This window comes from Rhinopithecus bieti, unplaced genomic scaffold, assembly GCF_001698545.2.
Source record: "Rhinopithecus bieti isolate Rb0 unplaced genomic scaffold, ASM169854v2 scaffold_10656, whole genome shotgun sequence".
In the NCBI taxonomy this organism is placed as follows: Eukaryota; Metazoa; Chordata; class Mammalia; order Primates; family Cercopithecidae; genus Rhinopithecus; species Rhinopithecus bieti.
Genome location: NW_016806449.1, coordinates 511,416 through 537,871, shown reverse-complemented (window position 1 = coordinate 537,871; position 26,456 = coordinate 511,416). Strand labels below are relative to the sequence as shown.

The 26,456-nt window shown below is 56.7% G+C and overlaps 1 protein-coding gene across 6 annotated transcripts in view; it reads left to right on the top strand.

The window, feature by feature from the left end:
• The first annotated feature begins 415 nt into the window (after positions 1 to 415).
• The window catches only part of WDR86 (WD repeat domain 86), a 32,767-nt gene continuing 6,726 nt past the window's right edge, over positions 416 to 26,456 (top strand). For 5 of the 6 annotated variants that reach the window (XM_017876664.1, XM_017876663.1, XM_017876668.1 and 2 more), the window contains exons 1-4: positions 416 to 1,496; positions 9,653 to 9,794; positions 13,878 to 14,298; positions 25,110 to 25,245. In XM_017876664.1, coding sequence (XP_017732153.1) covers positions 938 to 1,496; positions 9,653 to 9,794; positions 13,878 to 14,298; positions 25,110 to 25,245 — 1,258 coding nt within the window. In that variant the 5' untranslated portion in view covers positions 416 to 937. Of the gene's footprint in view, positions 1,497 to 3,265; positions 4,326 to 9,652; positions 9,795 to 13,877; positions 14,299 to 25,109; positions 25,246 to 26,456 lie in introns of those variants that run through there. The other variant, XM_017876669.1, reaches the window with a different exon arrangement.

Genomic DNA, 26,456 nt, shown 5'->3' with positions numbered 1-26,456 from the left:
ACCCACGACGGGACTTTCTTTTGGAGTCTGCATAGAGCAGAGCTTGCAGGGCTGGTCGTCCCGTTGCGGGCTGGCACGCCAAAGACGCCCCTTCCTTGCCTTGCTCCCCAGGCTCTTGAGAGAGCCCTGGAGAGTTCTGGAAATCCTGCTACCTTTAGGACCTGGGGGATCCGAGTGGGGGGGGTCACCTTCCCCGCCCCCAGCGAAGTCGGCGCCGGAACTGCCCTAATGGAAACCAGCCGCCAGGCACTCCAGGAGGGCTCAGGCCGACCCTGGGGGCTATCAGAGGTGCGCCAGGCCGAGGGAGCTCGCGGCGGCTGCAAGATGAACTTGACATCCCGGCTCCACCGACCCGTCAGCGGCTCACACCCCATCCCCACTCCGGCCGGACCAAAGTAGAATCCGGGGTGTGCACGTGATTTCCCAGGGAGGGCGGACTCGGGGCTTTCCCTGTCGCACCCTCCATCGGGGGACCGTCCCCAAGTCCCCGAGAGTCCCTCGGGCAGGATCCTTAGGGCTCAGAGCATAGGAGGACCTGGCTTGCCTGGTGGAGGCGAGCAGCCGAGGGGTCGGTGGAGCTGCGCCCCAAATGAGTTCCTGGCGCGCGGTTCTCCCCACCCGGACCCTTTGTCCACCTCCTTCTCCCTCGTCCCGGCCCTAGGCTCAGGGGACCCAGGCGGCAGCGGCGGAGGTGGCAGAGGGCAGAGCCCAGAGGCGCAGCCCTGACAGCTGGGAGGGTCTCACGTAGAGCGGTCCCCGGGATCCGCGCAGTGACGGCGGGGGTGGGGGGAGTAGGCTGCGGGTGCGCGGGATGGGGGCTGGGACGCAGCCCGAGAAGTGGGAGGGGATCGGGTGAGGGGTGGTCTCTGAGGAGGAGCCAGGCTGGACCGTATTGTTCCGCGCTCGGCCGGGGAGGGCGCGGGGCGCTCGGCTTCCCATGTTCCTCTCCCCGCCCCCGCCCCGTGGGCGCGAGAGGAGGCTGGGGGCTCCTTGTGCACCCGAGACGCCGCTGCCTGGCTCGCCCGGTGGGGTGTGGGTCCTCCGAGCGGTGCCGGGAAGGAGGTATTCTCTGCCCGCGCGCCCAGGACTGCTCTACCTAGGGCGGGGGTCCGGAGTGGGTCGCCCCCCGCAGCGCCCTGGGTTCGCCGGCCCAGAGGCTGGAGGCAGCGAGGAGCTACGGTCCTTCACCCTCGTCGCATGCCTCCGCAGGAGTCGGCGTCCCAGTTCCCTGCGATGGCCGCGGGCCGCTGCCGTACGGAGCCGCCGCGCGGACCCCGGGGCGCCCCTTCCTAGCGGGGCGCAGCTCTTTCTTGTCCCCCGCCGGGCCAGCGGGATGGGGGGCGGAGGGTCGGCCCTGAAGGTCTGCGCCGACCACCGCGGGGGCATCAACTGGCTGAGCCTGAGCCCCGACGGGCAGCGCCTGCTGACGGGCAGCGAGGACGGCACGGCCCGGCTCTGGAGCACCGCCGACGGCCAGTGCTGCGCGCTCCTGCAAGGTAGACCCTCCCACCCCCTCCCTGCCCTCTTCGCCGTCGCTCACCGGCCCCAGACCGCGGACCCCAGCTCCTGCGCCCGCAGATCCCTTTCTAGAAGTCCAGCCCCCGCTCATCCCGGCACACTCGCGGAAGAGCGTTTGTCTGGGCCCACCATGTGGCTATCGAGCGCTCGGCAGGGCAGGGTGAGGTCTGGGGGTGGAGTGCGGGTGCAGAGCAGGGTGCAGCCGGGGGGCGTCCGCTACAAAGGCGAAGATCATTTGTCAACCAGCGTCAGGAAATCTCCCCTGACAACAATGTTAACAAACAAAAAGTTAAACCTATACTCCTTCTGAGCAAACCTTCCCTTGTCTCTAGGTGCCTTGTGGCCTCTTTGTGGCCAATTGTGCTCTTCTGCTGGCATTTCCTGTTGACGACTATCATAGTAACAATAGGGGCTTGTTAAGGGCCAGCGGTGCGGAGAAGGAGAAATGTGCCGTCCTCACACTATGTTACCCCACATACAGACATGGAAGCGGGCTGGGAGTTAAGGAATTTGCGCAGGTCGCACAGCCAGTGAGGGGTAGATGGCAGTCTGAGCCCTCTCATTGCTGTAAACCCCGCCTGCATGCCTGTTGATTTCTATTTGTGTCCTGTACTCATTCAGGAGGTCAGTGTGCCTCTGGTTCACCTTCCCCTGGGCCTGTCCCGTGCACTGTGAGGTCCCTTTCAGCTCTGGCCCTCCTACCGCCCAGGTAGCACACGCAGTGGATGAGCCGGGAGGCTTTCTGTTGTGGGTAGTTCTTTATCACCGCCGGCTTTTCCATCATCATCAGTGAACCCTCTGTGGCCTCGCCCAGGTCTTCCAACTTAGCTAGGATATTAGCCCCAATATTGGCTAATCCTGATACTGATGGTTTTAAATAAGAGCAGTTGACCAGGTGCAGTGGCTCACACTTGTAATCCCAGCACTTTGGGAGGCCAAGGAGGGTGGATCACCGGAGGTCAGGAGTTTGAGACCAGCCTGGCCAACATGATGAAACCCTGTGTCTAATAAAAATACAAAAAATTAGCTGGGTGTGGTGGCGGGCGCCTGTATTCCAGCTACTCGAGAGACTGAGGCAGGAGAATCATTTGAACCCAGGAGGCAGAGGTTACAGTGAGCTGAGGTAGTGCCACTGCACTCCAGCCTGGGTGACAGAGCCAGACTCTGTCTCAAAAACAAAAACAAAACAAAACAAAACAAAAAAGAAATAGTTAGGGTAGCTATTTCAAACCCAACAGGGATGACTTTTGGATTACCGGTTACTTGGGAGTTGGTGTGGAGAATGGAGAGGTGGCCACAAACTAACACACATCGCCCCCAAACAGCCGCACACACTTACAGGCATTCACCCAGGAATGGGCAATGTGAGGTCTTTTAGAAATGTTAAGTCCAGTTAACATAAGACTGTATTGGGGGTAGAGGGGTGGGTGGTGTTTCCCAAATGCAGATCCCCAGGCCTGGGATCCAGTGATGCAGCCCTCCGTGAATACAGCTGTAGAATTGGCATTTCTTGTTGTTGTTGTTTGAGATGGAGTTTCACTCTTGTTGCCCAGGCTGGAGTACAGTGGCATGATCTTGGTACACTGCAACCTCCGCCTCCTGGGTTCAAGTGATTCTCCTGCCTTTCTCCTGCCTCAGCCTCCTGAGTAGCTGGGATTACAGGTGCTCACCACCATGCCTGGCTAATTTTTTTGTATTTTTATTAGACATGGGGCTTCATCGTGCTGGCCAGGCTGGTCTTGAACTCCCTACCTCAGGTGATCCACCAGCCTTGGCCGTCCAAAGTGCTGAGATTACAGGTGTGAGCCACTGCGCCCAGCCTAGAATTGGCATTTCTAACAAGCTTTTCGGTGGTTCTTATGCACAGCTGGCCCCGGGAGCCCCTGGGCTGGGGATGATGGATTGTGGGAGGCCAGCTCATTAGGTGGGTTTTCTCCCCAGTGGGACTCCAGGCTTTGCCAGACTGCCTGTGGCCTGGTGGGTCCTTGGCTTTGCCCCCATGGCAGCTCTGGAGCCTCACCAAGCCTCCAGGGCCTACCCTCCTGCCCAGCTCTGTGCCTGGCACCTGCGCTTCCTTCCTTCACACCCACTTTGGTGACCCTCACGGCTGCTTGTCCCCTTGAGGTACTTACACTGACTTTCCAGGGAGGGTGCCCGACCTTCTGCCCTAATTGAGGGCAGGGCTGTCCCCACTCAAGCAGGAAACTGGAATGAAAGAACTGCAGCCCATTTTGCTAGGATTATTTTTGCTATTATATGGGTTGGCATTTCAGAAATTTTCAAGGACGGGGACAGAGGTCATCTTCCTTTATCCTGAGATTCTGCTGATACACTCAACTTGTAAGAGTCATCGCGAGTGTGTGACAGTCCTTTTGTGTGGACCCCCAAGGAAAGCAAGGTCTTGCCAGTTCCTTTCTCCCGCAGGATTTTTTTTTGTATCAGTGAAATATTAAAACGTCTTGATATGTGTTTAGTGCCTTATATTTTATAAATACACATCTCTGTGCTTTGTTACTGTGCAATGGTAATCCTCACGACTCTGAGGCGGGTGGGATTGACACCAGTTTACAGAGGAGAGTGGGAGGTGCAGATTCGTTAGCAGCACATGTGGCATTCCCGTTTTTTCTAGATACCACCGACAATGGGGTGGGTGCTGTTGCCAACATCCCTGGAGGCGCGGTGCGGTTGCAGGACTTGTCCAGGGTGCCGCAGCTGGTCCGTGGCAGAGAGGGCTTCTGAAGACTGCATGGCGCTTCTCTTACCCCAGATGTCGCTGCGGGGGAAGTTGTGTCCGGACCACACGGCTGGTCTGTGGTGGCCCCATCCCTAGAAGTGTCCTCACTCTAAATCTAGATCTCTTTCCACTCTGGTTCCTTCCTGGTCCTTGCACAGCTCTGGCCCACAGGAGCCTGTGGTTGGCCAGTCCTGGATTTCTCGGGCAGAGCGGCTGGGGCTGGCGACTCCTAAGACTTCTCTAGAGGTCTTTCCTCTGGAGACCTGTGGCTGTGTTCATGGCAGCAGGGGCAGTCAGGGGCTGGCTCACAGTGAAAAAGGCTTCATTGCAATTACTCTGCAAAGAGAAGAATTACTTGCCACGTGCTTATCCCTGACCCCCTCTTTTTCAGGTTTATTCATTGGGTATCTCCTTACTTGGGGGCACTTTACTGATTTGGTGAGATGAGTGACATTTTCCAAAATGGTGGTACCTATCCTATCCTGTTCCAGTTGAGTAGGGGACTCAGCCTGAACATGGCAGCCCACTGTGGCTGTCCACTCGCTTCCTCGGCATCTAACATGAAGGGGTGGGGATTGTGTTTCATTTCCTGGGTACAACCACACATTCCCATTTGCTGGGAGCCTGTGGCATAGGAGATTCCCTGTGAAACCTGGCAGGAGAGCAGTGGCGGGGAAGACTGGGCTGAAGGAGGCCTGGAGCACACCAGTAACAAGAGCTACAGCAGCCTCACACGGCTTGGGGGCAAGTGACCGCTCCCACCGAAGAAGTCCAGAAAGCCAAGCTGCATAGGTCTTGGTTCAAAGTGGGGCCTTGCAGATTTGCTACAAGTCTCTGGTGGCCACTTCAGTGTCCACTTCAGCCACACTGTCGGTGCTTCTGGGCCCAGATGTCACCTGCCTCAGGGTCCCGGCACTCTCAAAACTGGGTTCTACCAGGAGAGTTTCATAAAGGGACACTCTGCAAAATGCAGGTGGAGCATAAAAGAACCACAGTGACTGTGGCTCGGACCAGCAAGGCTGCCACCTCTTCTGGGCCTGAGTCCGGGATGCAGCCACTGCATCCTAGAAACAGCTGAGAGGGCTTCCTTCCAGGTTGGATGGCCACAGCCAGTCTGAGGGAGCCCTGCAGGGTCGGAGCTGGGGGAGGGGAACATATCCTGACCTAGAGTCTCCACCTGCAGCTCCCACTTGTCTGAACCCACGGTGGGCTCCCTTTTATCTAACCCAGTGGGAGTCTTAGATAAGAGTGAGCCCACTGTGGCGTTCATGTAGTTGGTGGGGGCAGGGTGAAAAAGGGGGGGACTGGGGAGCAGAGGAAGGCTCAGTCCTGGACAGCAGGCTCAGTGGGGCTTTCCCAAGTGAAAATAACCCTTGTGCTACAAGGGCTGGAGTAAGCCAGGTCAGCAATACCATCCCTGCCCCCTGTGGCCACCAGGGCAGCTGTCCAGTCCATTGTCTAAAGCTGGGACACAGGGAAGGGAGACACAGCTTCCATGCAAGTCTGGGGCAACAGCCCCACTGCAGCCCACTGCCAGCAGAGACCTGCCACCACCGGGTCCAAAGCTCTGAGCTGCTTTTCCTGCATGGGGTGGTGAGGGAGGGAGCAGTTTGACTTGCAACTTCCAGTGAGTCCTCAGGGTGTGCAGGCGCTACGCTGGCAGAAAACTATTGGCCTCAGCATGTTCTTTGAACATAATAACTGCATCTTATCTGCATTCTTCATCCCTTCAGAAATATTTAGTTTTAGTTTGGCCTTTTTGCTTATTCTGCACAATCCCTGCAGCCCCTGGAGGTATGATGAACCCGCCCTCCCCAATGCCTTCCCTCTTCTGTCCTGGGGTCCGCGGGGTTGGGGTGGGTGCCTCGTTGGTGTGAGGGCCTCAGCTCCAGGGGTGGCAGGCCTGGTTCTGCCTCCTCCCTGCTAGGGTGATCCCGCAGGCCTGGGTCAGTGGAGGCCTGGTTAGTATTCTGTGGAACATGGGGATTGGGGTTGGGGACATGCTCCGTTGGCCTGGCTCTGACCTGTGACTCACTCGGGTGTGTGTGCAGATGTGGGTGACTGCTTGGAAACCCAGGGGAAGAGCCTATCCACAGCAGAACCCTGACCACTGTGGGCCTCTGCTGGCTCAGTGCCAGGCTCTGCCACAGGGCAGAGGGCATCAGGGCAGCCTGGCCCGGTTCAGAAATGGAGGGTTTTTTTAACCTTCATCACTGCCTGTTTTCTTCAATCTTTGTATGTATTTACATTCTTATCAATTTGCCATCATCTGCATATATATCCTTTATTCCTCACACACGTCATAAAGTGATCCCTCATTTCAGGTCTTCAGCATCTCTGGCTTCAGGCTTTAGTTCTACCAGGTATAGATGCCACAGCTCACTAGCTGCCATTGACTTTTAAGTGCTTTTCTTGGCTTAACATATGACTCACTCCTGCGCTTCACCTTCCTGTGACTGAGATGGGGCGGGAGCAGCTGGGCTTGGCATCGGCCCCACAGGATCCTTAGGCAGGTGCCCGGCACCTGAATGCCCACAGCACACCTTGACCACCTTTCCATCCTGGGTGTCTCCAGCCTGAATCTCTCTGCTGAGCCCTCCTGGTGGCAGCAGGGAGGGTGGGACGGATCTGTTCCCAGGGAAAGTTTATTGACAATCTTAGAATATTTTATACACCCTCTGGGGTTGGCAAAAATCTAGCCTGTGTTTTGGCAAACACATTGCCCTCAATGTTTAAGCCGACATGTATTTTAAAGGAAACAGAATCTGCAGTTTCTTCAAATGTTGACTTAATCCGTGCATTGTTTTCTTAGCAGCCTGGTATATGCCCTCCAGGGAGACGGGAAAACTTTTTTTTGTTAAATTATGTTTCTTAGAACTCAGGAAGTTGCGTTTTTCCAAGAGTAACTGAACTTAAACTCAGGGGGTCAGGGGAAGGGGTGGGGTGGATGGGAATTGGCTTGAAACTACCCAGGAAATTCGAAATCCCTGTCTACCCAGTACCAGCTGTCTAAATGAAATTTTACAATTCTATCAACACTCTTAGTGGAATCAGTACATTCCCCCAAATGTGTGGAGGTTTGAATTCATCCGTTGTCTCATCTGTAAGATGGCTCTTAGTTCTAACAGTCTTTTGATTTGACTTCCTGGTCCCTGAGTTCCTCAAATCCAGTTGGGCCTTCCTGTCCAACACGTTCTGCACCTGTGGGTTCATCCAACCACAGATGAAAAACATCCAGGAAGAAAAAAAAATTCCACAAGGCTCCAAAAAGCAAAATTTAGCTTCGCTGCTCACCGAGTACTACGTTGAATCCACACGAGTGAAGTGATGTGTAGGCATCGCAGTGGTTGTCATAAGTAACCTAGAGATGAATTAAAGTATGCGGGAGGATTGCATAGGTTATGGGCAAATGCCACACCGCAGGGACCTGAGCGTTGTGGAGTTTGGTATCTGCAGGGGATCCTGGAATTAATCCTTGGTGGGTATTGGGGGACAACTGTGTACACACCATCTTTACCTGAAGGGAAGGCCCTCCTAGTATCAGAGACCCGGAGGGCCCCCAGGGCTGCTAAGCAATGCCTGAGGCGTGAACATTGATCTGGCAGCCAGGGCAATAGTCAAGCTATCTAACTGCACCCATGAGATAGAGTCCCAGCCAGCCGGTGGGGTAGCTTAGGTGCTGGGACCCCAGACACTGTGGCACGGCCCTTTACTCTTGGCCCTCCATTCTGGCCTCATCAGCCATCTGCTAAGCACTCAGACTCTGGCCTGGAGGTGCCCCATGGAGCCAGCCCTGCATGCCTGCTCTCCCAGCCGCTGTTCTCCCTACAGACACCAAGTCACCCTCTTCCTGGTCCCCAGTGCTCAGGCACTGTGGTTGTATTCAGGGCCCACCTGGATAATCTAGGAAAATCTCCTCAGTCAAGGTCCTTAACCTTGTCACATCCACAAAGACCCCTTTCCAAGTAAGGTCACATTGACAGGTTCCAGGGATGAGGACCTGGTATCTTGGGGCCGTCATTCTGCCTACCACAGTATGTCTCCCCAGTGTAAGAAAAATAGTGAACGTGTGCCATTCCCTCTGCGGCTGCGTCTGTCCTCAGTCTGCGCTACATCCCGTGAGGCAGGCACTGTCCCCATCTCAGGTGAGGAAATGGGGAATGCAAAAGCTGAAAGGTTTGAAAAAGACTAAAAGAAGATGATAAAGAATGAGGAGGGAAGGAGATGAGGGAGGAAGGCAAAAGTGGAAGCTGAGGAAACAGGGTTTAAGGTGCAGGCGAGTACCCATGGATTGCTCCTGCTGCTGATGGCTGCTGTGAAACCTCAGTTCTTGTCTTCTTAGTTTAAAAGAATTGAGACGAGACACACAGCAAAGGAGATGCAGCATAGAGCAATGTATTGCACAGGAGGAAGAATACCCTGAAAGTTAGGTGCAGAATAGACAGGATGCCCCGAGAGGGGAGTCAGTGTGGGCTGCCTGTGAGGATGAGACAGCAGAGACGGGCTGGAGGGAGGATCCCTTTTTCGGAGTCTTACCTGATTATTCGTGAGCAGGTGGGGAAGGGGGTTGCTGGGAAGCATGTTCTGTGTGCACATGCACAGTGGCTGTGCATCCCTGTTCATACGTCACATGTCTCACTGGCATCTTACATCTCCATGCAGGGCTGTGTTTTTACTATTGTGATGAGCAAAGTGTCACTCTGAGGACAGGTAAAAATCAAAGTGCACGTGCTCTCTACAGGGGAAAGTCCCTACTGGAGACAGCTTTGCTTGAATGAGCTTGCCTGCAGTGCGAATCCTGGGGCTTACTGTGTTGACGGCGCAGTCGCCATGGTTGCTGCGTCCTGAGGACATGGTGACTTCCGTGACTATCTGTCCTGCCTCACTGGTACCCCATGCTTCCTGAGAATCACTCAGACTGAAGTCATTCTTTAAAAAGGATGAGTTGAGGGCTGGGCACGGTGACTCACACCTGTAATCCCAGCACTTTGGGAGGCCGAGGCAGGAGGATCACTTGAGGTCAGGAGTTCAAGACCAGCCTGGTCAACATGGCGAAAACCCATCTCTACTACAAATACAAATAATTAGCCCAGTGTAGCAGCGTGCACCTGTAATCCCAGCTACTCAGGAGGCTGAGGCAGGAGAATCACTTGAACCCGGGAGGCAGAGGTTGCAGTGAGCCCAGATCACACCACTGTACTCCAGCCTTGTGTCAGAGTGAGACTCTCTCAAAAAAACAAAACAAAACAAATGCTAATTGACTCCAGCTTGTCTCAAACACTCTCTACATCCTGCTTTCTTCCCTTTTCAAACATTGTTCCCAGAAGAAAAGCAGCAGCTGGCATCCCTAGTATGCTCATCCCCAGTATGCTCAGTATCTCTCCTGTCCCTCATCTGCAGGACACGAAAGCTATGTGACCTTCTGCCAGCTGGAGGATGAGGCCGCCTTCACATGCAGCGCCGACTGCACCATCAGGAGGTGGGACGTGCTGACCGGGCAGTGTCTGCAGGTGTACCGAGGACACACGTCCATTGTGAACAGGTCAGCCTGGCTGGGGGCTTGAGCCGAGTCTCACCATGGGCCCCTGGTGGGGCTGAGGGGTCAGAGATAATGGGCCCCTGCACGTGAGGGCCCTCAGCTCTCTGGGGAAGTAAAAACGTGAACAGCTGGGAGGTGGTCAGTGGCACCCAGTGACGTGGACCCAGGACAGGTAGCAAGCTCAGTGCCCACGGCTGCATGTGGGGCAGGGAGGCAATGCCCATCCCCTGAACTAAGCCTGATGCTTTCCCCTTGGGGGCACAGCTGCTCCCCGCTGGGTGCAGGGAAAGGCACCAGAGCCTGCAGCTCGTATGGATGGGGACAGATTCCGTAGGAAATGGTTTAATTGAGACCCGATAGTGGACAAAGGTTTGCAGGAGGAGGAGCGTGGGGGATTGTTCCGAAGATGGAGTTGAGGGTATTTTTAAGCCTCTCCTTTCTTTGTGGCTGTGGAAAATATCCCAGCCCCTCCTTCTCAAGAAGGTTGGAATTGTTCCTTTCTCAATGAATTTGGGTCTGAGCTGAGCAATGGAAATTCCTTTGCTGATCAGATCAGTTGGACACTGTTGGAGTCACTTGTGGTGGTCGCCTCGGACTCCTGAGGGAAACCTCCTGGTGCCCCTTGGGCCTGGAAGCTGCACTGGAGGAGGGGCGCTGCCTGGAAGCTGACCCAAGTAAAGACAGGGTGACGCAGGCTGGCACTGGGTGGGGGGGTCCTGAAGGTGGGGCTGGGGGCGCAGACCAGACAGGATGAACCCCGCCAGAGGGATGCTGCTGGTTGAGCTCTGACGGGAACCGCTACTCAGTGGACCAGCACAGGGGGGACAGGAAAGGCAGTGAGAACCATCAGCCCAGCTCGCTGCAGTCCCAGGTGGCTGCAGCCAGAACCAATAATCGATAGTCGGCGGGCAGGGAGCTGGGTGACACCCTGAGGAGGAGGCTGAAGGGATACAGGGACTTCTTAGAGTGAATGAGGGGTATGCAGACATCAGGTAGGGTGCCCGACTGGCCCCAGCCTTCCTCAACTGAAGGAGGTGAGGCCCTGAGACCTGCCCAGGCAGCCCACAAGGTGGTAAAGAAGGGGCTAGAGAACTCAGGGCTCACGGCTCCACTGGCCTCTTCCTAGCACTCTGACTTCCCTGAGAAAGAAGTTTGCCAAGGAAGAAGAGAATGGGGCTGGGGAGCACCCTCCTGTGAGTCAGGCAGAGGCTACGATGGGCTCAGCAGGGAGAAGGCCTGCCCGCAGTGACCAGTGGGCCCTCAGCTGCCAAACCCACAACTGTCCTATGCTTCTCAAAAGCAAAACTGGACCATTTAAGGCCCCGTCGGGCCAGGGTTTACTCCTTGTATGGCGAGGTGCACGGCACAATGACACACACGTGCATACACAACATTACATATGCACACCAGTGTACACAGGCCACGTAGCGAGCAGCATCAGCACATTCCATACGCAAACATACATAGTGACACCATACAGCAACTGGTACCGATACGGCACACGCGTGCACACATACGACGAACAGTCACCACAACCTCCAACTCAGTACAGCAAATGTACACCACATGCAGACTACAAATGCAACAAACAGCGGGCCTATGACACCCAGTGTAACCACACCATGTTGACATATATGCACCACACAACACACCCAGTGCACACACAGTAGACACAACGTTACAAAGCAACAAAGCATAGCACATATACACACAGCATGCAGCGCACATCCCGAGCACGACAGCGACGACATGCCAGCCGATGTGCTGCAGACACGGATACAATTATACACATGCAGCACATGTAGCCACCACGTGCTCACAACACGCGATACAACTGACAGCACCAACTATTTGGATCGAGTCACGCTATCAGTCACGGCTCCAAACCCACAGCTCTGTGTAGATATTTGCATGATTAAGTAACTGTCCTCATAAATCAGTGAGATCCCTGAGGAACTCACTTCCTCCCATGTTTTCAGAGCCAGGTCAGGCCTGTGAGCTTCGGGGTCACCGATGGTTCAGTGGCCTGGTGTCCCTGCCTTCTCACACCAGGCAGGACTCAGCCACTGCCTCCATGCCCCAAGGCCTCCCGCTGTTCCCTTCCTCCCACTACACCCTCTTCCTCCCGCACTTTGCCTCAGCAGCATCAAAGCATGATTTCCTTTAAAAGTACCTGTAATCCCAGCTACTCGGGAGGCTGAAGCAGGAGAATCACTTGAACCTGGGAGGTGGAGGTTGTGGTGAGCCGAGGTCGCGTCACTGCACTCCAGCCTTGGCAACAGAGTGAGACTGCATCTCAAAAACAAAACAAAACAAAACAAAACAATTTCTTGAAAATCATCCTATCTGGGTCTTAGGGAAGAAGACAGCTGGAAAGGGGTAGTTGGCATTTGAGTGCAGCCTGTGTTGTTGTTGAGCTGCTTGTGGGAAGTGAGGAATGCTGTCGGGATCCTGTGGAGGCGGGAGGCAGCAGGCTTGTCCCCTGAGTGGGTCTCCTGTCCACACCAGGCTGGCCAGCAAGCCCTTCTCGGGAGGGCGGGAGGAGCAGCAGGTCTGGCCGAGGTCCTGATTCAGGAGGGTCCCACCCTGACAGGGATGCATCTTGCTCCAGCGCAGCCACGGCCGCATCCCTTGGCGGTCTCCTCTTCTGGGGTGCAGGGCTTCTTACCAAGGGTGTGTGTGCAGACCCCCTGAGGTTCTGTGCAAAGCTCTGCACTGAATGTGCAGCTACTACAAATGTGTGTTTTTCTGGGGAGCTCTTGGTTTTCATCAAAATGGAAATAAGAGTCGTGAATACTGTGTGGGGGCCTTGGTCTCCCATGGTTGGTCAGTTGCACTGCATGGACATGTTGTAACTGAGCGAGTTAGAGAGAAACGCCACACTTTGAGACGAATTCAGGAGTCCTTTATTAGCCGGCGACCGAGAGACGGCTAGCGCTCAAAATTCTCTCGGCCCTGAAGAAGGGGCTAGATTTTCTTTTATACTTTGGTTTAGAAAGGGGAGCGGGGGAGTCTAGCTGTAGCAATCTTCCAGAAGTAAAACAGGCAAAAAAGTTAAAAAGACAAATGGTTACAGGAAAGCAAACAATTCCAGGTGCAGGGGCTTTAAATCCATCATAAGGCTGGGCTTTGGGCGCTATCAACCGGACACAAATGCGGGGGCTTTAGGTACTATCGATCTGGCGAATTCCTGGGACTGCGGATGTAGCTTGCCACAGCATCAGTTAATTGCAACAGCAATTATCAGTTAATTGCATTCTTTGATGTGCTGGGAGTCAGCTTGCACAAGTTAAGTCCTTGAGGAAGGGTGGGTAAGGAACCCTTAATGTCTTGCAAATGAAGGAGCCAAATGGAGTCCATCTGTCCAGCTTTCTCAGCTAAGAGAGAGTCAATTAGGTTAATACAAGTTAGGGTATCACAGACAGACTCTCTTGGCTACCCAACCCCCAGTTCCCAGCCCTGTGGCTGGAACCCTGTTGAGGCTGTGACCTCAGTCTGCATGGGGATTGCCATGAGAGCTGGCAGCAGATTCCTGGCTGTGCCTCCCACAAGCACCCCTGGTGCACTATGGGAGTTCCCAGTGCTCTCCAGCATCTCAGGGCCCTCATCTGAAGTGCCCCGGCCCAGCCCCTTGAGCCGGCCCTGTTCCCAGGGTGAACAGCATGTCCCACTCTGCCCTGGACTTTCTCAGTCTTAGGCTGAAAACCCTGCATCCTCAGAAGCTTTTCAACGCTGGGCAAGCTGGGAGGGCTGTGCTCCCCTACCTCCTCCCCCTACCCCCTTCCCGCTGCTCCTGGAGAGCTGCTGTGGGGATGTTGGAGGGATCCCAGGAGAGTATATAAGCTTGGTCCCTGCTACAGGTACCTGCCTAGGGGCAGGCAAGGAAGGGTGGGCATGAGGGGAATCAGGGTGGCTTCCTGGAGGTGGGAGCAATTTGAGCTGGACTTTGGAAGGTGAGTGTGGCAAGCTGGGCAGACACAGGGAGAGGTTATTTTAGCTGCAGTGCTGAGTGTGGCCCGTTGGGAGGCTGTGTGGATTCTGGAACCCGTGCCTTCTGATCCCTGACCCCTTCCCTCTTGCCCCCAGGATCCTGGTTGCCAACAACCAGCTCTTCAGCAGCTCCTACGACCGGACAGCTCGGGTCTGGAGCCTGGACAAGGGGCAGATGTCCCGGGAGTTCCGGGGCCACCGAAACTGCGTGCTGCCTCTAGCCTACTCTGGCCCGTGGGACCTCCCCAGCGCTCCCTGCGTGGAGGAGGCCGTGGCCGGGGGGCTCCTGGTGACCGGCAGCACGGATGGCACGGCCAAGGTGTGGCAGGTGGCCAGCGGCTGCTGCCACCAGACACTGCGGGGCCACACGGGCGCAGTGCTGTGCCTGGTGCTGGACACGCCCGGCCACACGGCCTTCACGGGTAGCACCGACGCCACCATCCGTGCGTGGGACATCCTGAGTGGGGAGCAGCTGCGGGTGTTCCGGGAGCACCAGGGCTCCATCATCTGTCTGGAGGTGAGACTGTCCTCGTCCCCACCCAGCTGCCAGGGGAGCCCAGGTCACCCCCTGCACTGCCGCCCTGCCCTAGGTGTCCGTGATTGGGCTGCATAACAAAGCGCTGCAGATGGGGGCCTGGCAAGCGCCACAGAGGCCTCGCGGTCCTGGGGCTGGGAGTCCAAGATACAGGGTCCACAGGACTGGTTTCTGGTGAAGCCTCTCCTTAACCTGTAAGCGCTGCTTTCTCCCTGTCCGTGTGTGTGTGTGTGTGTGTGTGTGTGTCCTAATATCTTCTTAGAAGGACACCAGTCATACTGGATTAGGGCCCCCTATGAACTCATTTTAACTCAACTGCCTCTTTAAAGACCCTCTTTCCACAAGGCCACATTCATAGGTACAGGGGCCGGGTAGGGCTGCAACATGTGAATCTGGGGTGGGCACGACGTAGCGCATAACACTCAGCTTCTGGATCTACATGCTGGGCCGGGGCTGGGGCAGATCCTGCCTGCAGGGCGCCTGGAGCAGGTGTTGACTGTTGTCCTGGTTTGTCTTTGTGCTGTCAGGCTGAACACCGGCAGCCTCCTGGGCTCCGTCCTCCTGGCCTGGGGACTGGGAAGTGGCCTGTCATGCTATAAGCCGACAACCAGGATAGAGGAAACACGCAGCGCTGTGATGGTGCGGCCTTGTGGGATGTGGGGTTGCTGCCCCATCTCCGTTGCCTCCCCTGGACAAGCCACCCAGCCTCTGTGGGCCTCAGTTTCCTCACATGTACAAGGAGGATTACACCCCTTCTTAATTCCTAAATCCAAAAAGTTCCAAAAACCAAAAAATTTTTTCTTAAGCTTGACACGAAAACTCTTGGTGGCAGAGTCTGGCCTGAAGAGACGCGTGACTGTGTGCGCTTCCGTCATCCCAGTGCCTGAGGGTCCTCACACCTTTACTGCAGATGCAGGAGTGTGTCTATAAGCCAAAAAATCCTGAAACGCATGGTCCCGAGGTTTTGGATAAGGGATTATGGTGTGAAGTTGCCCCATCCGTGGGCTTGTGGGGATTTGGTGAATCAATGGAAGACACATGGACAGTGCTGCCAGGCGGCCCTTAGCCACCGCGACCACAGCCATCCTTGCCGCTGTTGTTGTGAAGGACCTAACGGTGTGCCTGGCTGGAGGACCTGTTGGGTGTGATCCCCCACGCTGGGGTCTAGATGTTCCTGGCTCGGTCTTGGCCAGCCTCTGCCCTGCTCCAGGGTGGGCCTGAGCCCTGAGGCAAGCGGTTCGGGTGCATTGCTGCCAGCACCTGGTGCTCAGTGAAGCCGCGGAAGATGTGAGGGACAGACTCCGGGCGACAGGGCTGGAGTTGGGGCAGCCCTGAGCAGGCGTTGCTGTGCTCAACCCCACAGGAGAGCCAGGCCAGGGACCCCATTTGGGGTTCTGGGGGTAAGGGCGGCCCCAGGGCTCCAAGACCAGGGGAGCAGGGAAGGGCTCACTTTCGCGTGGAGGGAGGGTCACCCAGGTCCCTGAGATGCTGGGTGGGGCATGTAAACCCCACGTCTCTAACTCGGCTTCCACCTGAGGACATTGGGACGGGTGGACAAAGAGAAGGAAATCAGCAAATGCCGCGAGATGAGGGGCTTGGGAGGGCAGCTCGTTGTGGGGAAGGGGCACAGCGGTACAGGCCCAGCTCACAGGGTCTGTCTGCACCGGTTTCCCTTGGCCTCGGCTCCACCTCTGGTGATAAGAATGTTTCTGTTTCTTGATCTCCTGTTTTCAGGAAGGAAGGCAAGGTCAGGGTGCGTGGCTCGCATGTGTTTTTCACGTTCGTTTAACTCGACATCATCCTTGTGCTGAAGGGGCGTGTCTTGGGGAGCACACTCCACCAGTCTTCATGCTCCCCAGCCTCCCTCCGTGTCCTTACTTGTCAGATGATGGTGGGGATAACAGCTCTCCTGGTCTCCCAGCATTCCCGTGAGAGTCGGCACTAGTGGCCCGAGACTCGTAAAGAGCTGGGGGCATCTGAGGCCTCTTTCCTGGCAGGCAGTTCCATGGCGGGCGATGTGGAGTGAGGCTGAGGCCTCCCCACCTGGCTCATGTCTGTGCTCTGAGCTTGCTGGGGCAGGGGTTGGGAGGGGAAGGGGCCGGGAGTTCGCTGGGAAGCCTGTCCCAGATGGAGCTGGTGACTCGCCCTCATGTCGCCAGTGAAAGAGAGAACCAGCCCAGGCATAGAGAGGCCGCTGGCCAGGTGGAGGCAGGTGCTGGACCAGCCGGGGAGGAAAGCAGCACTGTCCTCCCAGGTGACAGGTGCCCCCACCCCAGGGGTGGTGGGATTCCCCAGGTTCGCTCCCCAGGGTGTTCCGTACGGTCTCAGTGCTGTTCTTCCCGGAGAGTGGGAGCATAGGGTGTCCTGGCAGAGAGTCAGGAAGGCAAAAGGAGAGAGTGCAGGGGGGCCAGCTCCCACCGCACACACCTGTGTGCACACCCACATGCACATGCATGATATGCGTGTGAACGCACACCCCACAGGCACACATGCACATGTGTGAACACACTGCACAGACACAAGCCACGCACGTACATGCACGCCCACAAACATGCCACGCAGGCACATGCACGCCCACAAACAGGCCACGCAGGCACATGCACGCCCACAAACAGGCCACGCAGGCACATGCACGCCCACAAACAGGCCACGCAGGCACGTGCACGCCCACAAACATGCCACGCAGGCACGTGCACGCCCGCAAACAGGCCACGCAGGCACGTGCACGCCCGCAAACAGGCCACGCAGGCACGTGCACGCCCGCAAACAGGCCACGCAGGCACGTGCCGGCCCGCAAACATGCCACGCAGGCACATGCACGCCCCGCAAACATGCCACGCAGGCACGTGCACGCCCACAAACAGGCCACGCAGGCACGTGCACGCCCACAAACAGGCCACGCAGGCACGTGCACGCCCGCAAACAGGCCACGCAGGCACATGCCGGCGGGTGTGAAGAGACAGCCCTGAGGGGCTGTGGACTCTGCCTTTTTCTTTCCCTTTGAAACTTAGGCAGCCCCACAAAGCAATTTGAATGGGAAGAGGAGCGGGGACAGAAGGTGCCCATGGGAACAGCCCGGGATAGCCTGGCCCAGGTGGCCAGTGGGCCTCAGTCCTAGCAGAAGGGTGGGGTGCAGGGAGCCAGGACTGAGGAATGGGGAGCTCTGGAGACGGGCAGGGCTGCCATGAGGGCTGAGACCCCCTAGGAATGCCCTGGGCAGAAGGTTCTGGGAGGTGGAGGTGAGCCTCTCAGGACCATTGGGTCTTGTACAGACAGAAGGAAGGCAAGAAGGCAAGGAAGGACCTAGCAGGCGCCTGGGTAGCAGCCCCACAGTGTGCAGGGTGCACAGCCTGTGACAGGCCTGGGAGGTCCCTGGGCGGCCGGAGGCCCCAGAGTCTCAACTTCTGGTAGTGGCAGGGGTGGAGTTTGCCTCCTCTGTTAGACTTGGCCTCCCCACCTGGGAGCCAGGCCCACGGGATGAGCGAGTGAATGGGCGGCGCTCCACAGGGGCCAGAAGCTGCAGGAGGCATGGGCAAGGCCCACTCCCTGGGTGGGGGCTTCAGGGGTTACATGTTCTCCACACAGGGATGCTCTCACGGTCAGGGACTCTGGGGCTTTACCCCTGTAAAACAAACCCTAAGTTCCAGCATAAGTCCCCTTCAGGGAGGGAGGTTCCTGTTCCCTGATGAGGAGTCAGTGGCGGCTGGGTGGGGTTCAAGGTGTATGAGAGGCTTGGGGTGCGGGGGGCACATGGAGAGAGGGCCTTGCTGGCCGGCTGGATGGGGGCGTACAGGCAGGAGAGGGGACATGGCCCAGGCCTGGGTACAGGGGAGCATCAGGCTGCAGCATAGGCTGGGGCCCCCGGTCAGAGCTGGGGTCCAGGACGTCCACTCTTGGGGAGCACATGGCTGGCTCCAGCCTGGCTGTTGCGTCTCAGCTGGGCCGCTCCTTGCCCTGCCCTGAGCATCTGAAGGGGCTGGCAGAAGGAAGGCAGCACATGCCTTTGCAAAAAGAGCAGCTGGCACTGAAGGCAGCCAAACGTCTGGTGGTTGGGTCCTTGCTCAGGTGGTCACTAAGGTAACTCTTCAGTGACAGCCCGCTTCACTGGGGAAGGCCTGGTGGCTGAGGCAGAAGAAGGGCCCCCATTGCCCAGGACAGTGGGATAAGGTGTCAGCCTCACGGTGCGTGGGAGGCGCCGAGGAGGAGGGGCGTCCCTGTCCTTTGAGTTCTAGATTCTAGGTAGACGAGAGTTTCTTTCAGTTTGTTCCCACCATCTCCCTAATCGTTCAGCACCTTCTTAACCCTTGGGAAATCTGTTGGGTGACATTTTGGTGCATCCGAGTGTGTTGTAACTGCCCACGTTTAAGATTCCCTCTTTCTCCCCATCACAGGGTGGGGAAGGCTCCTTTTCCCACGCCTCCAGATCTGCCTCTTGAAAAGGACTGTCAGGCCCCAGACCCCGTGCTCAGAGAAGCAGAATCCAGTCGGCCCCTCAGCCTCGCTCGGGCTCCCAGCTCACCCAGCTGTGTGTGGGGGACCATGAGGCCCACAGAAGGGACCATCTTGCCTTTCTCTTCCCTTGTATATGATTTCTTTCACCTGACACCACTCAGAACATTGGAGTTTTGCAGGGGTTAGAAGGCTGCTGTCTTACAAGCTAGGTTTGATTAGGGCAATGGGACATTGCTCACACTGTCCTAAACACAGAGATTCAGGGGCAGGGAGCCAGGGCAGGAGGCCGGCCTCCTGAGCACATCTGGGAAGCAGGACTTCTAGGTCTGGCGTCCCCTAGCCCTCGCCGGTCCCCGCCCCCACGGGTGGCTTCGTCAGCTCTCCCTCCTGCCCTCTGTGGCTTTTCTGACAGAGGGCCATCGCCGCCACAGCCTTCGTCAGACGGGCTGGAAGTGTGGCTCATGATCTGCCTTTCTAGAGGGCCTGACTGGCCCTCTCGGGTCCAGGAAGCACAAGACGGGGACCCACAGGATCAGCTGGGGCCTCCCTTTAAACCATTTTCAGTGTTTACTCAGTGGCGTGAGGCACGTTCACGGTGTTGTGCAAGCATCATATCATGATTTCCAGACTTTTCCATCAGCCCAAATCAGAACTCTGTTCCCCATTAAACACTGACTCTGACTCCCCACTGCCCCTCCATGCCCTGGGCACCTGCCCTTCTGCTTTGTGTCTCTGAATTTGATGACTCTGGGTCCTCACATGAGTGGAGTCTTGCAGGATCTGTCCTTTCCTGTCTGGCTTATTTCATGAGCGTAAGATCTTCAGGGTTCATCTGTGTTGTGGCGTATGGTGGAATTCCCTCCTTTTTCTGTGGCTGATAAATATTCCCTGGTGTGTGGATACCACGTTTCGCTTATCTGTAACCTGCTGATAGACACACGGGTTGCTTTCACCTTTTACCTGTTGTGAATGGGTGGACGGGATCTGGGTGCATCCTCCCTTCAGTTTTCAGGCATGTGCCTGCCAGTGGGACTGCAGATGACTTGGTAATTCTCTGCTCAGCTTTTTGAGGAACTGCCAAAGTGAAATGACTCTTAAGGTGCGTGTAGAGGGAAAGGGACGAGAGGTGGGCACCGTACCATCCCTTCTGCCCACAGCCTCAGGACGCTGTGCAACTTCCCGAGGCCCCCTGACTGTGGTAGGGGGGCTCCCTTTTCACAATCTGCCAAGTGAGGACACACAATGGCTGCCCCTGGGGTGGCCAGATGGGGTCCTGATGTGGGGGGTGTGCAGTGAGCTCCAGCTTTGGTCTGTTTCAGTGGGAGAGCTCCATCGTTGAGGGCCAAACCGGGGACTTTTCATCTCCTCCCCTCCAGCTCCTCCCCTGCTCCACAGCCTGGCCCTGCGAGTGCTCCGTCTCCCCCAGCTCTGACTGTCTCTTGGTGTGGCACCAGGGCTGGCCATTACACCCCACACGCTCTTGCATTTCGATCCTTTTGGGGCTCCTGCCCCGTGGCCTGCCTGGGGCCCTCACTCTGCCTCAGTGCTCTGCTGGCCTGAAGATTGTGCATGCAGCCAGTGTGGCTCACCGGCACCCCCATCCACAAACTGCTCTCAGGAACGTGGCACCTGCACACAGGGCTGTGTGGCTCCTTCACCACAGCCCAGAAACCCTGTGAAGCAGGTGGCACCGTTGCCATCTGAGAGTGAAGCACAGACCTGCTTGTTGCTTTTCTCTGCTCTCGGCGTGCAGTCAGGGTCACTGACCCATGGTCTATGACACCTTATCTCCTTCCCCTACCTCCAAATGAGAGAGGCCTCACGTTCACCTCCAGGCATCCGTCTGCTGTGCGTACAGGCCTGGTTGGGTGCCCCCTGCCCCATGCAGGGAGGAGAGGGCAAATTCCTTCCAGGTGCCCTTGAGAGTCCTGGGCCCCCACAGTGGCTTTGCGAGCCCCAGTGTGTCACCTCTGAAATCGTTTTGCTAAAGAAGCATGTGTGCTTGCAAGTCAAGAGGCAAGGGAGAGAGTGGCCGAGGTTTCCTGGTGGGCCAAGTGTGGGGTGTCTGCTGGGACCTGAGTGAGCCGCCCGGTGATGGTGCGTTTGAGCTGTGGTGTCTGCACCACCCACACCACACAGGTCAGGCTTCTTTGGTTTGTGGAGATAAACACACGGATAGCCTTTCCAGAGGCTGGGGAGGAAAAGAGGAGACTGTGCAGTTTCACAGAGTCTTGGTCCATTGCTGCTCCTGTAACAAAATACCTTAGACTGGAGGGCCGGGCACGGGTGGCTCACGCCTGTTATCCCAGCACTTTGGGAGGCTGAGGTGGGTGGATCACTTGAGACCTGAGTTCCAAGACCAGCCTAGGCAATATGGAGAAACCTCATCTCCAAAACAAAACAAAACAAACAAACAAACAAAAAAGTGCAGAACACCTTTGACTGGATAATTTATAAGTAATAGAAATGTATTTCTCACTGTTCCAGAGGCTGGGAAATCCAAGGTCAAGGTGCCTGCACATTCTATGTCTGGTGGCTGCTGCTCTTGCCACATCCTTCATCTTGGATGAAGGGACAGACAAGCTCCCTCCAGCCCTTTTATAAAAGGGAACTCATCCCATTTATGAGGCGGGCCCCCATGACCACTTTACTTCCTAATGCTATCACAGTGGGGGTTAAGTTCCAGCATGAATTTGGGGGGTACTGACACTCAGACCGTAGCTTCATATACCCCGCCTCCTACTGTCAGCCTGGGGACCAGGTGGCCGCAAAGCATCCTCCCTGCTTCCCTGGAGCCTGCGGCCCACTCCAAGTTGGCCAAGAGCAGAGGTGAGGTCCCGAGAAACCACCATGCCCAGAGGGGCCTCTGCCTCCCTCGCTTTTTACAGGATTGCATTCAGGGTTGAGCCCACTGAACTCGGGGGTCCCAGAAGCAGGTGGGGACAGAGCCAGGAGCACACAGGCCTCCTTTGGAGATGGTTGGGCTAGAGGTGGTGTGAGGACCTGCTTCGAAGTGACAAACCGAAGGTCAAAAAGCCAGGAGGCACCTTGTCTGTGGTGGCCCCTGCGCTGCAGGCCGGCCCTCTCCCCTGCTCTTTGAGGGATCGCCCAGGTTCTGGGCTTCACCAGGGGTCCTTGTAAAGGAGGAGAGATGGAGCCTCTGCCCTGTCCCTTCATGGTTTTACAGGGATGTTTTAAACATTTTAGTTATAAAACATTTCAAATGTAAATTGTAAAAAGTAACTAAAACAGACACCTAGGCACCCACTTTTGAAAGCAGATAGCAACATTGTGATTTTAAAGAAACGAAGCATTTCAAATCCAGCCAGAGAAAAGAAAGACCTCCCGGATCCTTCCGGGAGCCTGAGGCGGTGGGGACCTGGTGGGGACCACAGCAAGGATGTTGTGGGGCAGTCTCTGGCTGCAAAAGCCCTGCGGTGCCAGTTCATGAGCCTCATCCAACCCCGAGGAGCTGGCGGGCAGAGCCTGCACCTGCATTTTAGGGATGGGCAGGGGTTACCGTGTTCAGACCCTGGGCTGTGTGCGCGTGCACAGCAGTGCATCAGCCCTTGTGGCCTCCTCCTTAGCGGGAGGTCCTTGTTTCTCATGTTGCACATGAGGCAGTGGAAGCTTGGAGAAGACGAGTAATTTGGCCATGTCTCATAGCCGCTGAGGGGTGGAGGCAGGATTTGAACTCAAGACTGTGCATCGGTGAGCCCCATGCCTGTGAGCACCACAGCGTGTGCAGGGCTGTCACCAGGCGGGTGGCACGTCCCCCGACACTCTTGCTTGGGAGGAGGATCTTGGAGGGTCTGCTGCTCCGGAGCCTGCCAGGCCCTGTGCGGCCACCTCCCACACCTGCTGGGCTCCCTTGGAGCCCAGGGAGCTGGAGGCCCACATCTGTGTCCTCAGCAGTGGAGCCCTGGGCTGGTGCCCTCTCCTGCTTCTGCTTGGTTGGATCTCATTGCCGGGAAACTCCTCAGAGCCACCGTGGCTGCGAGGAGCCCTCAGTATCATCCTGCCTTCCCCCTTGGCTCAGACCTCCCTGGGCCACCTCGCTCTCCCTGTCCTGTTAGGAAATCAGCTAGTGGGCACAGCAAGGCCTCCACAGGCTGAGGACCCTGGGGCTGGGAGCGCCCCCTCGGCCTGTGTGGCTCTGGCTCGTGCTCGGCAGGGTGCTTCTGGGAGGGCTAAACACAGTGCTCACAGGCCCTGTGTGGTGAGGGCTAAACACAGTGCTCACAGGCCCTGTGTGGTGAGGGCCGGCTGCCAGAAAGCAGGAGGGGCTACCCTTTGTCCTCTCCCGCCCTGGACACCCAGCGAGCCTCCCTGGTGCAGGGGCTGAGCAGCACAGAGGTGTGGGGCTGCGAAGCTCTCCTGTCCTTGGGGGTCTCTGCCTCAAACGTTCCACCCTTGCCCACTCCTCTTATTAGAGTCTGAGAGACTCTGTGACTGACTGGGACTCAAGGACAGGGAGCCTGGCTGGCCCTGGAGCTGGCCATGTGGTGGGGAGATGGCCAGGAAATGCTGCGCTGGCGGTGGTCAGCCTGGCTTCCAGGATGCAGACACGGCGCGCCAGGGGTGGTGCGAAGAGGGGTCCCGGGCTTCCACTTGCCCGTGAAGGAAAAGGGAGGATCACGGTACAAGGGCTTTCTGGGCAAGGAGGACTTATAGGAAACCTGGGAGGAAGGCACATGCCCAGGTATCCTGGGGCAGCAGTGTGGACACAGGTGTGTGGAGTGGAAACCAGAAGGTAGGGCCAAGGAAGCCGGGCCCTGCAGGGCCTCCGGGCACCAGGCGGGAGGGGTGGTCTTTCTCAGGAAGCGGAGGGGCTGTCGAAGACTGAGCAGCTGACTGTGTGCCCGGCAGGCTCAAGAAGGTCCATTTGTCCTTCCTGCTGGTGCCCACATTACTGGCAGGAACTGTGCTCCTGGGTGGTGCAGATGGCTGAGGTCTGAGTGCAGGAATGTTCTGGAACCCTGCCAAAGCTGACATGGGCAGGTGGGCAGTCACACACATCCCTGTCCTTGGGGAGGGGACCATCCAGTTAGGGATGCTGCCTGGGCTGGGGCCCACCATAACCCCAGCAGGGCTTCAGCACAGGGCCTGAGAGAGGGCAGGCGACTGTCCGCAGGAAGCACCCACAGCCTCTGCCTCCCAGAGTCCGCATTGTGCTCCTTGTGGTTCCACTGCCCTCTCTGGCCACAGTGATTGGCCCAAGGCCAGTTAACTCCTTTGACCTGGGCTATGGCCTGGGTCATGGAAGCCCTTTCCTCCGCGATTTGAACAGGGAGATAATATGGGGAACCAACAGCGGAAAGTGACCCAGAGCATGGTTGTGAGGGGAAAGTTAGGAGGGACGTGTTCGGGATGCTAGTGGCCAATGTGGACTGCCTGCCTGCCAGTGGGCCCACTGCCTGCTGACCACAAGAGAAGCGCACTGCGTGCCTGACCTGCTTCTGACTCCTGGTTCCTGGGCCCCAGCAGTGGTGGCAGGTGGCCTCTCTGGGGCATGAAGCCTGTGCCTGTCTCCTGTGCCATCGCGCCAGGTCACTGCAGCTGTGGAGCCTGCCTCTCCGCCCTTGCCTTCTCGTCTGTGACTCTGCTGACCAGGTGCTGGCTGGGAATGCTCTTGGCTGGGTGGTGTTGAGTCTAGGGGAATTTACAGAATTATTTTAACAGTTTCTGCACTTCCTGGGGCAGCTACTCCTGTCCATCTTGGCGAGGGCCTCTTCCCTTGTCTCCTGGGCCCTTTCCATGCTTCCTGCGAGGCAGCAGCCTCAGACAGCTGGGGTGAACCTGTCTCCTGGGCCCTCTGCTCGCTGTGAGCCCCATGAGTAGGGGGAGCAGTGACCCCGTGACAGCCCCCAGCTGCCAGCTCCAGTCCTGGCAGAAGTCTACCTCACACCCTTGCTCAGGGCTTTCTCTGTCCTGTCTGTCTGAAGCATGTGAAAGCCCTTCTCTGGAAGCCCTTTCCTCAGCCAGCAAGAGCAAGCAGTTAAGTGCCTGTACCCCACACACCCCCTTGAGGAAGGGGCTGTCCACATCCTAATCCTCAGGGGAAGCAGCTGAGGGGCAGAGAGCCAGGGACTGGCTCAGGGCAGTGTGGGGCTGAGCGGCCAGCCCTGTCGGAGCACTGGCTGCCCCATGGGGCAGGAAGAGCCGCCTGCTTTTGGGTGCTGAAGCGCACAGTCTGGTGGGGCCTGTGGCAGGGCCATTCCAGGCTCACCCATGGTTTCACCACTGAGACCTGCACACACCCCTTCCCCCCTTATAGAGGGAGAAATCTGGGGTGCTTCAGAGCTGCCCCAGCTGCCATCCCTCCCTGCTCCTCCTCGCAGCTGGTGAACCGACTCATGTACTCTGGCAGTGCGGACAGGACCGTCAAGTGCTGGCTGGCAGACACAGGGGAGTGTGTGCGCACGTTCACGGCCCACAGACGCAACGTGAGCGCCCTCAAGTACCACGCAGGCACCTGTAAGTGACTTGGCCCGGCACGACCCGCGCCACCCCAACCTGGCTTCTCCTCCCTGCTTCTTTACTTCCTGTGCGATTTTCCCTCATTGCGCCTCGGCTGCCAGTCATCAATGTCCAATGGCAGTGCCCCTTCCTTCTCCACACACCCATGCCTGCAGCTGTTTTGCAAAGAAGGTCCAAATAAGGGTTTGGTGGTTCCTGCCTACCTTTCTCCAGGACAGCCTGGGAGACTGGACTGCTGGGAGGGTCTCGGGTCAAAAGCACGTCCCAAAAGGTACATCTTAATTCTCCAAGTGAGACAGTGGCTACCCCTTAATCCAGCCAGCCTCGAGGACCACATGGGTTTGGCCTCACTTGGCCTTAGGATTTGTATGCAGGGAAGAGAAAATCCAGGTAGCTGTGGTTCCAATGAGGTAGTGGTTTATTTTCTCTCAGGTAGAAGAATTTCAGAGGCTGATGGTCTAGGCTGGAATGAGTGTCTCCACAAAGTAATCAGGCACCCAACTTTCTTCTGTCACTCTGCTTCGTCATCCTTAGCACAGACCTTTTATCTTTAAAGAAGCCTCATGATTCAAGATAGCTGCTACAGTGTCTGCCATCGTGTCATGTTTTAGGCAGGAAGGGAGAGAGGATGGAAGGACGAAAGGACGTGTCTTCTAGCGAGGATGGAAGGGCAAAAGGATGCGTCTTCTAGCTGAGTTGGTCCCTTTAAGATCTTTCCTGGAAGCTTCATCCAAGGGCTTCCGCATACTTCTCCGTCACCGTTCTGTCTGCAAGAGATAGTGAATCATAAAGTCTTTTATTTGAGGAATTTGATGCCAAGATGGAATCAGGGTTATTTTGGAAAGAAAGAAGGGCAAAATGGCTTGTTGGACAGGCAATGAGCTGTCTGTCCTACAGGTCTCAAATTGTCACACACCCGGGCCATTTGGCTCTGCCTCTGGGAGGGAGGAGACGGGGTGGGGGAAGAGTCACAGTGGAATATTCAAGTTGACCTCACAGCAAAGGTGTTGGAGGAAGACAGAATGTAGATATCTGAAAATAGATTCTGACATGCCTTCAGGATTCAGGTGTCTGACACGGAAAAATTATTTTTCGTTTGTTCCTGTGTCCAAGCTTGGAAGTGTGGTTATAGCTCTACTCCCAAGTCTGGGTCCTCTAATTGAACACAAGGAAGGTTCTACTTTCTTTTTTTTTTTTTTTTTTTTTTT